This window comes from Rhinatrema bivittatum, chromosome 2 (genome assembly GCF_901001135.1).
Source record: "Rhinatrema bivittatum chromosome 2, aRhiBiv1.1, whole genome shotgun sequence".
Lineage (NCBI taxonomy): Eukaryota > Metazoa > Chordata > Amphibia > Gymnophiona > Rhinatrematidae > Rhinatrema > Rhinatrema bivittatum.
Window position 1 is genome coordinate 326,105,418 of NC_042616.1, and position 14,478 is coordinate 326,119,895.

General features: G+C 52.6%; 1 protein-coding gene across 5 annotated transcripts in view; it reads left to right on the top strand.

Moving 5' to 3' along the window:
• The first annotated feature begins 3,172 nt into the window (after nucleotides 1–3,172).
• The window catches only part of DPY19L1 (dpy-19 like C-mannosyltransferase 1), a 414,496-nt gene continuing 403,190 nt past the window's right edge, over nucleotides 3,173–14,478 (top strand). For all 5 annotated transcript variants that reach the window (XM_029589768.1, XM_029589772.1, XM_029589771.1 and 2 more), the window contains exon 1: nucleotides 3,173–3,817. In XM_029589768.1, the coding sequence (XP_029445628.1) occupies nucleotides 3,205–3,817 (613 nt within the window). In that variant the 5' untranslated portion in view covers nucleotides 3,173–3,204. The remainder of the gene's footprint in view (nucleotides 3,818–14,478) is intronic.

Here is a 14,478-nt window from a genome sequence, read left to right on the forward strand (position 1 = left end):
GAAGTCCATGGAGGATTCTGCGGGTCCTGCAGTATTCTACCAGTGTTGTGGCATGAAGCTCAGCACGAGTTGATCTCTTCTGTAGAATAATCCTCTGTAAAGAGTGGTGTGTCCAATAGCAAAGCTTGGAAATTTTTATCTGAATATCTTAAGGCAGCAGTTCTCAACTGGTATGTCGTGACACACTAGTGTGTCACGAAGCACCAGGAAGTGTGTCGCGGCTGCAAAAGGTTTACCATTCCCGGTCTTCTCCACCTGTGTGGGATGATGGTGAGCTCCTCCTTTTCTACACTGCCCTGTAAAACATGCTGTTCTTTGTGCATGCTTTGCTTTGGACTGTAGTGATTTTAATTGCACATAGTGACCGCAGCAGTTTCACGCCAAGCAGCGGTTCAGTGCCTGCCTGTCCTGGTTTTGTGAGCATCAGGAGTGCATAGAACGAGGGAATCAGTCCAGCCACTTTCTCCTCCTCTCTGGTGACAGGGAGGGCAGCAGCCCAGAGTGCCCCTCACACAAATCACAGTCAGTAAAGCGAGCTGTCTCAAGGCTGCCCTAGGCAGAGGCTTCTTCCTGGCCCCATTGCTGCCACCCTGGTCCCCACAGCAAGAGGCAAAACTGAAATAGGCTGCACCACCATGGCTTGCTACTACACACGCAGCGTTTTCGGGGAGGTTGGGGGAGAAAGAGGCATAAGAACATAAGAAATTGCCATGCTGGGTCAGACCAAGGGTCCATCAAGCCCAGCATCCTGTTTCCAATAGAGGCCAAACCAGGCCACAAGAACCTGGCAATTACCCAAATGTTATGGATTGAGTCTGATAGTGGACCCTTGGGCCGGCCGAGGGTGGAGGAAGGCTGGGAGGCAGAGCGCAGCTGGTAATGAAGAGGAGTCTTCGCCCTGGAAACCCGAGACCCCCCCAGGAGGAGCCCGTAGAGGTCCGGGTCGCTGGGACTTAGGAGAGATGCAGTGATCGAGAATGGCTGAAGACGAGAGGAGTCGAAGTGGAGTCCGAAGGTCGTGGCTGGCAGAAGACAAGGCAGAGTCGAGAGGAAGTCCAAAGGTCGTGGCTGGCAGAAGACAAGGCAGAGTCGAGGTGAAGTCCGAAGTCGTGGCTGGCAGAAGACAAGGCAGAGTCGAGGTGAAGTCCGAAGGTCGTGGCTGGCAGGAACCAAGGAACCGGAACAGGAAAGGCTGGAACTGGAACAAGGTACAGCAAGGACCGGAGCAAGGATCAAGCAAGAACCGGAGCAAGGATCAAGCAGGAACCGGAGCAAGGATCAAGCAGGAACTGCAACTAACACTCAGAGAGCGACCTTGTTGCAAGGCAAGGCTGAGGAAACAGACGCCGGTTTAAATAGTCTGCCGGCGTCTGACGTCAGGAGAGGGGCGGTTCAGCACTTCCGGGTGCTGGACCTACAAGAGCTGGCTCTTCGCGCGTGCGCGCGTTCCCCGGCGGGGGGAGGAGCCGAGTTCAGGCCTCGATGGCGTCTCCACGAGGGAGACGCCGCTGCCACACGGCCAGGGAAGCCTTTTACCACGCGGCTCACGGTGCGGTCGGGGAGCCCGGAGACAAGGTAAGAACCCGGTCGCTAGCTTAGCGACTGGGACCACAACAGTACCCCCATCCTTTGCTTAGCTAGCATTGCACTTACAAGAAACATATTTCTTTTTCAATGTACTATTTACCAACAAATTAAGGGTACTGCAATGGGTGCCACCATGCACTCGACATAGCCTGTTTATATGTGTCCCATTTCAAATCTCAACATGTTTATCCAAAAACTCTTTTTCAGTAATTCATCCCCATCTGGCTCCACTTCATAGATGACATATTTTTCATTTGAACTGGGTCTATCATACAACTTTACTCTTTTCTAGACTTGATTTGATTCCAATTTACATTTCACTCACTCTATATCTCACCACTGTATTCTCTTTTTAGATATTGTGGTATCCCTTCATGATGGATAATTAATTAGGAACACCAAAGAGCCAATAGGTAACACACAATGATACATCCAAAGAAATAGAGGGAACCAAAATGAGAATTATATTTTAGGCCTTTAGGCTGTTCAATTTTAAGTACATTTCCTGGCATTTTCAGTCACATGACCAGTGAGCAGCAGATTTGAATATATGACATTGCAAAATTTGGCTTGTGCCATGAGGATAAAACAAACTTGAAAGTGTGTCCTGATATAAAAAAGATTGAAAAGCTCTGCTCTAGAGTATGTGCAACTTATTGTTTATTTAAGAAGAATCTGAATTTTTGTAGGGCTTATGATTTACGCTAGGTCTCTAGCAGGTGGATTCTCTTGTAGACCTTCTGTAGTGGGTAACAAAATGACCAAATCATTTGCATATAGCAGGAATTTTACTTCAGCATCCTTTAGTTTTAGCATTAGAGCTACAGAACTCTATAGTACGGTGGGGAGGCAATTGATGTACATGTTGAAGATAGCGGGGCACAGGTTACACCCCTATGTCTCTTCTAACTCCTGTCTAATGCTGCCTGTCACCATGTTGTTTATTTTTACTTTATAGCCTATGGATAAACACTTGGCTTAATTATATCATAGCTTCCCCTCCCCCAATTCCAGTTTGTAATAGTGTAAAAATGAGAGCAGAGTGCCAAAAGCTTTGACATGCCTGAGAGGCATAACATTAATCAAATAAGTAAATAGTCAAAGGTTTTTGTAAAGTCAATAAAACATGCAAATATTATCCCTGAGGTGCTCTTTACATGTTTTTTGATTAGTGTTGGTAAGGTAAAGATGTCATCAATGGTTCTATGTTTTGGAAGGAACCAATGTGACTTGTGTAGACTTTTGTTGATAGGGATTTTAATGAGAACTAGAAAACAAAAATGAACGCATAAAAAACTGACATAGCTGCTTTGAATGCGAAGCAACCCTACAGTAACTCTGTTTAAAGTAGTTTGCATACAACAGACCAAATCTCTGGATTCATAGAACTTGACCATTCCTTAGACATGCCAACTAGTTGCAAAAGCAGGGGCTAAGGAGCGCATGGAAACAAGCAAACTCCCAGCGCCCTTCAATTTAGCCGCGCAGCCTCTGACGTCACAAAAACAGGACGCTCCGCCCACTCCCCTTCCTTGCCGGTCTCTTTATTTATTTATTTGCTTCAAACCGCCGTCCGCGGCGGTGAGCAGGCTGCAGCCGGAAGCGCCTCGAGGCCAAATGTCGCGTTGCCGTGACGACGGGAGGCTTGGCTGTTATCCTACGTCAGTGTGGAAGGAGGAGCAATTCCTCTGCCTCCTCCTCCTCGCTTGTAGACCCACGTTTTCGACGCAGAGTTGGTCCTTGAACTGGTGTCGCCCCGGCTCTGCACTGTTGTGTTTGTGCCTGAACTGGTGTCGCCCCGGCTCTGCACTGTTGTGTTTGTGCCTGAACTGGTGTCGCCCCGGCTCTGCACTGTTGTGTTTGTGCCTTAGCCCTCCCCCAGCTCCGCGGTGCTCGATGGCCGTGCAGACCAGGAACAGGGAGCGAAGCAAGCAGCGCAAGAAGCAGCCTCCGCCGGAGCCCCCCGCCGCCGCCTCGGGGCAGGAGAGCGGGAGGCCCCGGCAGCCACTGTGCGGGCGGAAGCGATCCCCCGGCCGCAGGGGGGCCCGCGATCAGAAAGGCTCCGACTCCAGGACCAGTTACTTTCAGCACTTCCCCCCGCCGCCGCCGCTGCAGCACTGCCAGCCTCCCCACCGCCTGCAACTTCTATACAGCATGACGGCAGCTCTGCGGGAGAAGCTCGGTCTGCGCCGGGCCGCCCGCTTCCACCACTGGAGCTCCCTGTTCCTAGGTGAGGGAGAAAACCATCGCTCCCCGCCCCCCAAACTCCGATTGTCAGTCCTATGCGGCACCCCTGCACCGACTTGCTGCTTTCATTCATTTACCATTGCGCTCGGCAATGGTAAATGAATGAAAAGACTATTCAGCCAGTTCCTTTTGAAAGGAACTGGCTGAATAGTCTATAATGACCGGTAGATCATGCAGGCTGTTCTTTCTAGGAGTCTAGCAGATAGCGTTTATTTTGTGATTATTTATGGGCAGAGGCTTATTTACACCGTGAACAAAATGCTTAAAAAGAACAGGTTTAGAGTTATTTATATATGGTTGTTTTTTTTTTAATAATCTGGGGGGGGGGGGGGGGGATTGATTTCTTTATTGTAGCCTTACTCTCAGGCCTATCCAGTACCGAGCGGTAAGAAGAGCTGCGTTAGTGCCTGCGGCACCCGCGGTTACCACCCGCACAGTGCAGCTCACCTACTGCTTGATCCTGAACTCTAATTACATGCAAATGTAAGCCGTGGCTAATAAGTGCCCGTGAAGCGTTAGGCCCGCGCAACCCATTTTACTGGATAGAGCGCCTATACAGTATCCTGGGTGCGCGGGCCTAAGGCTTCACGCCACGCTGGTATCTGTCATTTCAAATGTCATTTGAAATGACAGATACCAGGAAGTTGCTTCGCCGCTGTCAGTGTCTGTTCTCCCCTCCTCCCGGAGCAGGGTGCGAAAAGCAGCCTTGCTCTGGGAGGAGGGTAGAATAGACACTGACATCGGCGAAGCAAAAAAAATAAAACAAAAAAAGCCCCGGCCGCGATCATGGGTGCCGGTCTCCGTGGCAGCCCCAGTCCTCTCCCCTGCTCCTGAAGCCCAAAAAAAAAAAAAAGCGAAAAAAACGTTGCAGCCCCCCTCCGATGTCCGGACTGGGGCTGCCACGGAGACTACAACGGCGAAGAAAAAAAAACCCAAAAGCAATTTTGGGTTTTTTTTTCCAAAAGCGACTTACTTTTGGGATCTGTCAAGATCCCAAAAGTAAGTCACTTTTGGACGCCTGCAAAACTTACTATTCTGAAGCCATCATCAGGAACACATTGCGATCGTAGCTCCTCCCGACGAAGATGGCCGCCTGCACGGGGGGAAGCTACAATTGGCCGCTGAAGACGTGACGTCACGACGTTTGGCCACGTCTTGAGCGGCCAATTGTAGCTTCCCCCCCCCCCCCCCCCCCCCCCCCCGTGCAGGCGGCCATCTTTGTCTTCGTCGGGAGGAGCTACGATTGCAATGTCTTCCTGCTGATGGCTTCAGAATAGTAAGTTTTGCAGGCGTCCAAAAGCGACTTACTTTTGGGATCTTGACAGATCCCAAAAGTAAGTCGCTTTTGGAAAAAAAACAAAATTGTCGCTTTTGAAAAAAAACCCCCAAAATTGCTTTTGGGTTTTTTTTTGCTTTGCCGCTGTGTCCCTCCTTCTCCCGGAGCAAAGCTGCTTTTCGCGCCCTGCTCCGAGAGGAGGGGGGACACAGCGGCGAAGCGAAAAAAAACCAAAATTGCTTTTGGTTTTTTTTTGCTTCGCCGTTTTTTTTGCTTTGCCGTTGCAGTCTCCGTGGCAGCCCCAGTCTGGACATCGGAGGGGGGCTGCAACGTTTTTTTTCGCTTTTTTTTTTTTTTTTTGGGCTTCGGGAGCAGGGGAGAGGACTGGGGCTGCCACAGAGACCGGCACCCATGATCGCGGCGGGGGCAGGTGAGCGGGGGCTGGGGGAAAGCTTTCCACCTACCCTTACCCATGCCTCTACCGCCTGGGTCAGGGTAGGCAGTAAGTTTGCAGGTTAAACGCGCGACAAAACGGCGCGGAAAGATAGCGATAGTCGGGGCGCGGGTTACGGGATGCTAGGGAATAGCTAATTCGCTCGTTTGCATGCAATATACATGCCGCGGGCGGAAGGGGTTGCCCGGGGAATTTAGGACGCGGTAGGAGTAGGTTAAAGGGGATTCGGGATCGCAGGAAGGGCTAACGCGGCCGAAAACGGAGTAAAAAGCGGCTTAGGAGCAGGGTAAACGCGGCCGCACTTTACAGGATAGACCTGTCTGTTCTTCTGTATCTCTTGCATTGCTCACTAGTTGTGCCTTTTGCTATTGCATTGATTGGTTATTCTGTAACACGCTCTGATCTCATTTGCTGGATCAGCATGTAATAAATAAATAGTAGCTGATGATGGCTTTACCGTTTGGCCAGGTTGTCAAAGGTAAGCTGCATAACTGCTGTCCGATAAATTTCGCTTCTTGCTGTCTTGATTTTCTTTTTCAGTTATTGAAAAAAAAAAAGAAAGAGGAACATGATTAGAGGACGACCCACTTCTCTTTTCTCCCGGCTTCCTCCGATCCTTAAACAAAAGTTTGAAAGGAGTATTTGTTTCTGTTAATAGAGATTTTGACCCAGTGACTCTTTCTTTATTTTTTTTTTTGTCAAATTGTGCGCCCAGATGTACTAAATGGGGCTTTTCCCCTTTTACTGCCTATGGGGAAAATGCTTAGGGGCGGATTTTAAAAGCCCTGCGTGCGTAAATCCAGCTGGATTTACGCGCGCAGGGGGGGCTACGCGTGCCGAGCCTATTTTGCATAGGCCCGGCGACGCACGCAAGACCCGGGACACGCGTATGTCCCGGGCTTGAAAAAAGCGGCGGGGTGTGGGCAGTCCGGGGCCAGGGTGTGGCTAGAGGCCTCTGTAGGGACTCTAGGCCAGGAGATCGCGCAAACTACGCCTGCCCAGAGGCAGGCGCAGCTTTAAAAACAAAGATCAGGGGAGGGGTTAGGTAGGGGAAGTTCCCTGTACGTACCAGGATCATTCCAGACGGTGGGTTATGTCCCCTGTCCAGCAGATGGAGTCAGAACAAAAAACTCTCAGGGGAGGTCCTATATGACCACGCCTCCCCTGACTCAACTCTCAGTATAGTTCTGACTCCAGCAGATGTGAGACAGGGGACACTGAGGTCCCCAGCTTTTGCATTAGGCTTAGTCCCAGAGGGATCAATTAGAGTGGAAATTTTTTCTGATAGACAGTGGGTGTTAGCTCTTGCTGACAGACCGTGGTTTTGCTCACTGTTTTTCTTTTTCTCACTCTCCTTTCCCTGACTTGTCATCAGGCCTGGGGTAAGTGTTTTTCAATATTTCTTTCGCTTGCAGGTCTTTCCAGGGAAAGGTTCGTGTGCTGCAGGAACTCTTGGGGTGTAAGTCGGTGGGGCCGGCCTCTCCCCCCCCCCCCCCCCCCCCCCCCCCGTGGGGCGAGTTCACTCCCGGCCCGCGGTCCCGCGAAGACTCATTCCTCGGGGCTGCCTCGCGTCGGGAAGTCCCATTCCCCGATGTTTTTCACCGGGTCGGTGGGAGAGGGTAAGGGCCTAGTTCCAGCCACCACACAGCGCGCCAGTCTTCCCGCGCGCGAGTCTGCTCTCTCCCCCCCCCCCCCCCCCCCCGCCTCCATCTGCGCTCCGATGCAGCGCTCGGACGGCAGCAGACAGAGGGAAACCCCGGTCCGGGAGAAGCGAGCCATGAGCGAGTCTTCCGCAGAGGAGGACTGCCCTTCGGAGGAGGCGGGCCGGCGCCAGGAGCGCGTGGGGAGAAAGAGGCAGGCCCCGTTCCCGCCGAGCGTGGGAACGGCGGCCATTTTGCAGTCAGCATTTCAGGCGGGGCCGGCTGAGGATGTCTGAGAGACTCCGCTCGCGGTGACTCTTCCTTTTCTGGATCCGGGAGCGATGCTGCAGACGAATTTTCAGGCCCCGGGTGGCTCGCCCGCGGGGGTTCAAGCTTTTTCACCGGAATTCGTAGTCCTGATGCACAGGGCTTTTCTGCACAGCAGGGACATGCCCCTGTTTGGGGGACCTCCACTACCGGCCAAGGTAGCCCGTGTGGCTGAGCCCCTGGGGGGTTTAGGCCCACAAGGGAGCGTCCCACGGCCCAGGGCTGGGTCAGGATCACCGGTGGTACCCCGACCCTCAGCGGACGTGGATTCACTCCTGGATCCGAGCGGCGAGGATCTCTCATTGACTGCCCAGGTGGAGGGCGACGATCCTAGGGTCCTACGGATTTTCCAGGCGGGGGAACTGGATGAACTCATTCCCCACATCCTTCAAGAAATGGACATCGACCCGCCTCCGGACCCGGTGGAGCCCGACCCTAAGGTCAGGAAGGGGGATCCCCTCCTGGCAGGCCTCCGTCCCCTGGCAAAGGCTTTTCCCACGCACCCTTCCACGCTGCAACTCATTTCCAGGGAGTGGGATACTCCGGAGGCCAACCTCAGGGTAGGTAGGGCCATGGAAAAACTGTATCCACTCCCAGCGGATTTCTTGGAGCTCCTCAGGGTGCCCGCAGTAGACTCCGCGGTTTCTGCAGTGACTAAGCATACTACGATTCCAGTCACCGGCGGGACAGCGTTAAAGGATGTGCAGGATAGGAAGTTAGAGGTGTACCTCAAACGGGTCTTTGAGGTGTCAGCGCCGGGATTAAGAGCAGCGATCTGCACCTCACTAGCGCAGAGAGCGGGACTTCAGTGGATCCAACAGCTCCTTACTTCACAGGCCTTGCCGGAGGCAGAGGCACAGCAGGCGGACAGACTGGAGGCGGTGGTCGCCTATGGAGCAGACGCCATGTATGAACTCATCAGAGTTCAGGCCCGATCTATGGTGGCGGCGGTGTCGGCCCGCCGGCTGCTTTGGCTACGACACTGGTCGGCCGATGCCTCCTCCAAGACCAGACTAGGGTCTCTCCCCTTCAAGGGGAAGTGTCTCTTCGGAGAAGACCTGGACCAGATCATTAAGTCCCTCAACGAGAATGCAGTCCACAAGTTACCTGAGGATAGACCACGTTCCTCCAGATCCTTTAATTCCTCCCGGAACAGGTACCCGGCGCAGCGTCGGGCTAGACCTCCAAGACAACAGACCCCTCGGACGCCATCCACTCGCTCGAATTCCTGGAACCGGTCCTTTCGAGGGCGCCGCTCAGGTAAGGACGGTCATGGCTCCGGGCCCCCTCAGAAGACTACCCAATGATGCCAGGAGGACCCACGGGTCTGTTCCCCGGCTGGGGGGTCGGCTTCCGCGATTCTTCGATGCGTGGGTCCAAATCACCTCAGATCAGTGGGTCCTGGATATTCTAAGGCACGGCTACGTGTTGGACTTTGTACACGCCCCTCGAGACAGGTTCCTGTTCTCCCCTTGCGGATCCCTCCTCAAGCACTCGGCTGTGAGACAGACGCTGGACCGTCTCCTGGCTTTGGGCGCGATCGTCCCGGTGCCGGCTGCCGAATTGGGTAGCGGCCAATATTCAGTTTACTTTGTGGTCCCCCAGAAGGAAGGCACTTTTCGCCCTATTCTGGATCTCAAGACCGTCAACAAGTCCCTCCAGGTTCCTTGGTTCCGGATGGAAACGCTGCGTTCGGTGCTGGCGGCAGTACACCCGGGGGAGTTCCTGGCCTCTCTGGATCTGACAGAGGCGTATCTCCACATCCCGATCCATTCGGCTCACCAGCGATACCTTCGCTTCAAGATTCTGGACCAGCATTTTCAGTTCCGGGCCCTGCCCTTTGGCCTGGCCACGGCCCCGCGAGTGTTCACGAAGGTCATGGTGGTAGTGGCGGCGGCTCTGCGCAGGGAGGGGATCCTGGTGCATCCCTACCTGGACGATTGGCTGATCCGCGCGAAATCCCTAGAGCAGGGCTGTCGGGCGGTTGACAGGGTGGTTCAACTTCTCCAATCTCTAGGGTGGATTGTCAACTTCCAGAAGAGCAGACTACATCCTTCCCAGTCGTTGGATTTCCTGGGGGCGCACTTCGACACGAAAGCTGCAATGGCTTTTCTTCACCCGGACAGGGCACGGGCTTTTCGCGAGCAGATTCACAGCTTCTTTGCCCTCGAGTTTCCTACGGCGTGGGACTACCTGCAGGTGTTGGGGACCATGGCCTCTACGATAGACCTGGTACCGTGGGCCTGTGCTCACCTACGGCCCCTTCAAAGGGCCCTACTCTCCCGCTGGCAGCCGATCTCGCGGGACTATCAGGCGATTCTACCGATTTCCAAGGACAGCGAGACTCAGCCTCCGGTGGTGGCTGGACCCGATCTGTCTTGCACGGGGGGGTTCTTTGGAGATGCCAGACTGGGTAGTAGTCACCACGGATGCCAGTCTGACCGGCTGGGGAGCGGTCTGTCAGACAAGCTCCACGCAGGGACGATGGTCGCCGGAGGAAGCGGAGTGGCCAATCAATCGGTTGGAGGCGAGGGCGGTCCGTCTAGCCCTGGAGGTTTTTCTCCGGTTAATTCAGCAGCGGGCAGTTCGAAAGCTCTCGGACAATGCGACCACGGTGGCGTACATCAACCGTCAGGGAGGGACGAGAAGTCGTCTCGTCTCCTTGGAGATAGACCGCCTAATGGAGTGGGCGGAATGCCACCTGCTGCGTCTAGCGGCCTCCCACATTGCAGGCGTCGAGAATGTGCAGGCGGACTTCCTCAGCCGTCAGCACCTAGACCCAGGAGAGTGGGAGCTCTCGTGGGAAGCGATGGAGCTGATAATCAAGCACTGGGGAACACCACATGTGGATCTCATGGCAACCGCCAAGAATGCAAAGGCCGCGCGCTTCTTCAGTCGGAGAAGGGAACACATCGCAGAGGGGGTCGATGCTCTGCTTCTCCCGTGGCCGCGACAGTGCCTTCTGTACGTGTTTCCCCCGTGGCCGCTCGTGGGAAAAGTCAACCGACGGATAGAGTCTCACGGAGGTCCGGTAATCCTCGTGGCACCAGAGTGGCCCCGGCGACCGTTGTTCGCGGACCTGCTCCATCTGGCTTCACCTAGGACATCTACCGAAGCTACTCCGACAGGGTCCAATATTTTTCGAAGCGGCGGATCGCTTCTGTCTTGCGGCTTGGCTTTTGAGAGGCGCAAGCTGAGGCAACGTGGATATCCTGAGGCTGTCATATCCACCTTATTGCAGGCGCTCAAGCCATCTACCTCTATCATGTATGTCCGAGTATGGAAGGTTTTTGAGGAATGGTGCGCTTCGCAGTCCATCCCGGCGGCACAGGCGTCTGTAGCTCAGACTCTCGCCTTTCTGCAGACAGGTCTGGAGTTGGGTCTAGCATATAACTCCCTCCGAGTTCAGGTGGCGGCGTTGGGGGCTCTTCTTCAGGGGAGGAGCGGAGTCCTCCTGTCGGCCCATCCGGATATTGTGCGTTTTCTTCAGGGCGCAAGGCATCTGAAGCCCCCTATCCGGCTGCTATGTCCTTCGTGGAATTTGAATCTGGTGCTCCGGTCGTTGGTTGGCGCACCCTTCGAGCCCTTGGTTTCTGCGTCTCTCAAGGACGTCACTCTTAAGACCATCTTCCTAGTGGCTATCACCTCGGCACGACGGGTTTCCGAGTTGCAAGCTTTATCCTGTCGTGAGCCATATCTTCGGTTCACTCCGGATGGGGTGTCGCTCTGTACGGTGCTGTCCTTTCTTCCTAAGGTGGTTTCGACTTTCCATCTTAACCAGTCCGTGGAGCTTCCATCATTTGCATCCTCTGAGTCGGGGGAATTGCGCAGACTTGATGTATGTCATTCTCTGATGCACTGTCTAGAAGTCACAAATGAGTTTCGGCTGTCGGACCATTTGTTTGTCCTTTGGTCGGGACCCAGGAAAGGGCATATGGCTTCTAAGCAATCTATTGCTCGTTGGCTCAAGGGAGCGATCATAGCAGTGTACCTGGGAGCAGGTAAGTCTCCGCCTCTGGCGGTCAAGGCTCATTCTTTTCGGGCGCAGGCGACTTCCTGGGCCGAGAGTGCGTCCGTCTCCTCTTAGGAAATCTGTAGGGCGGCCACCTGGAAGTCGCTCCATACCTTCATGCGGCATTATCGCCTAGATGTCCGAGCGCAGTCGGACAGTTATCTGGGAGACAGGGTCTTACGGGCAGGGCTGTCCGTGGCCCACCCATAATGGGGAAGCTCTGGTACATCCCACCGTCTGGAATGATCCTGGTACGTACAGGGAAAAGAAAATTATTCCTTACCTGCTAATTTTCGTTCCTGTAGTACCATGGATCATTCCAGACGCCCTCCCTGGCATTGGGGGTTTTCTTTCGGTGGGACATCCCTGCTTACCTGTCTTTTTTCTTGTTATCACTCTGTTCTTGTTTTTGTTTGTGATTTACATGTCTGCACGGTTGCGGTACTGTTAGCAAGTTCGCAGTTCAGTTTAGTCCTTCTTCAGACGCAGTTCTGTGGCCTAAGAGTCACCGACTATGCGTAGTATGTTGTTTTACTTGATCCCTCTGGGGCCTCTTCTCGTCTTGGCTTTGATAGTCTAGTTACTGAGAGTTGAGTCAGGGGAGGCGTGGTCATATAGGACCTCCCCTGAGAGTTTTTTGTTCTGACTCCATCTGCTGGATGGGGGACATAACCCACCGTCTGGAATGATCCATGGTACTACAGGAACGAAAATTAGCAGGTAAGGAATAATTTTCTTATGGGAGGGGGGCAGAGGGAACAGGGAAAGCCATCAGGGCTCTCTAGGGCTCGGCGTGCACAAGTGTGCACCCTCTTGCGTGCACCAACCCCGGATTTTATAACATGCGTGCGGCTGCACGCGCATGTTATAAAATTGGGCGTAGATTTATGCGCGCCGGGTTGCACACACAAATCTATGCCTGCGTATACCTCTTAAAATCCGGCCCTTAGTACATAGGTCCAAATGTCCACAGGGCTCTTCATGAGCAGTTGTTGGAGAAACCTAGGAATTGTGAGGAATAAATAACAGGAAAGGTCATGGGCTATGCAAAAAATTATGCTTTGCCAACATAATCGTTAAGAGGTAGATCTTAAAGTATGCGCGCCCGGACTTTTGTTCGTGCAACCGGCGCAAACAAAAGTACGCTGGATTTTATAAGATATGCGCGTAGCCGCGCGTATCTTATAAAATCCGGGGTCGGCGCACGCAAGACTGTGCAAAATCGGCAGCCTGCACGCGTTGAGCCACGCAGCCTGCCTCCGTTCCCTCCGCTTCCCCTTCCTTCCCCTATCTAACCCACCCCCCCAGCCCTACCTAAATCCCCCTCCCTACCTTTGGTGTGCAAGTTACGCCTGCTTGAGACAGGTGTAACTTGCGCACGCCATCTCGGCATCCTCTGGCACAGGCCGCAGTGCTGGGGGACTCAGGACCGCCCCCTGACCCAGGACACGCCCCCGGACACACCCCTGGCCTGCTGACACACTCCCGGACACGCCCCTTTTACAAAGCCCCGGGGCTTACGCGTGTCCCGGGGCTTTGCGCGCGCCGGCAGCCTATGCAAAATAGGCGCGCCGGCGCACGAGTGCCCTGCGCGCGTAAATCTGGCAGGATTTATGCGTGCAGGGCTTTTAAAATCTACCCCTTAGTCTGGTATATTTAGTTTTGTGTGATAAGGGTATATGAGGATAGGAATTAATTGGTTAAGGTGAAGCAGAGGTGTGACTCAGTGTTGGCATTTCCCATTGCATCTTAAACCTGATGAATCTGTCCCTTGTGAATGTGGACATTTTAAAGTGATTTTTTTTTTTTTTTCAAAATGTTTTGTGGAAGTCAATTGGTTGAAAATAATTAGCACAGTAAATGTGCAGAGTGAGCAAAGAACTAGAACAGGATCCAGAAATCAAGTTTGTCACCTGGCAGTCCATTTATGGTCCTTGTTCGTCTTGGGAATCTGAGATGAATTTTTCTTTTTTGGAACCTAGGTGCTGTGCTGTCACAGGATATGTCCACAATAGGTTCATAGATTCTGCTCTAGGTTCTGTCCCAATTCTTCTAATTTTCATTCCATCCCCTGAATATCTATATGTGACCTGTTGACCTGTATTCGGCAGTCAAAAAAGCAAACAGAATGTTGGGAATTATTAGAAAGGGAATGGTGAATAAAACGGAAAATGTCATAATGCCTCTGTATCGCTCCATGGTGAGACCGCACCTTGAATACTGTGTACAATTCTGGTCGCTGCATCTCAAAAAAGATATAATTGCGATGGAGAAGGTACAGAGAAGGGCTACCAAAATGATAAGGGGAATGGAACAACTCCCCTATGAGGAAAGACTAAAGAGGTTAGGACTTTTCAGCTTGGAGAAGAGACGACTGAGGGGGGATATGATAGAGGTGTTTAAAATCATGAGAGGTCTCGAACGGGTAGATGTGAATCGGTTATTTACTCTTTCGGATAGTAGAAAGACTAGGGGGCACTCCATGAAGTTAGCATGGGGCACATTTAAAACTAATCGGAGAAAGTTCTTTTTTACTCAACGCACAATTAAACTCTGGAATTTGTTGCCAGAGGATGTGGTTAGTGCAGTTAATATAGCTTTGTTTAAAAAAGGATTGGATACGTTCTTGGAGGAGAAGTCCATTACCTGCTATTAAGTTCACTTAGAGAATAGCCACTGCCATTAGCAATGGTTACATGGAATAGACTTAATTTTTGGGTACTTGCCAGGTTCTTATGGCCTGGATTGGCCACTGTTGGAAACAGGATGCTGGGCTTGATGGACCCTTGGTCTGACCCAGTATGGCATTTTTTTATGTTCTTATGTTCTTATTCCTACCTATGACACATGAGTATTTTGAAAAATTGATAAATGGATGGTACTTTTTATATACTGACCAATTTATTAAGAAATGAACTTTCAAGATGCAGCATTG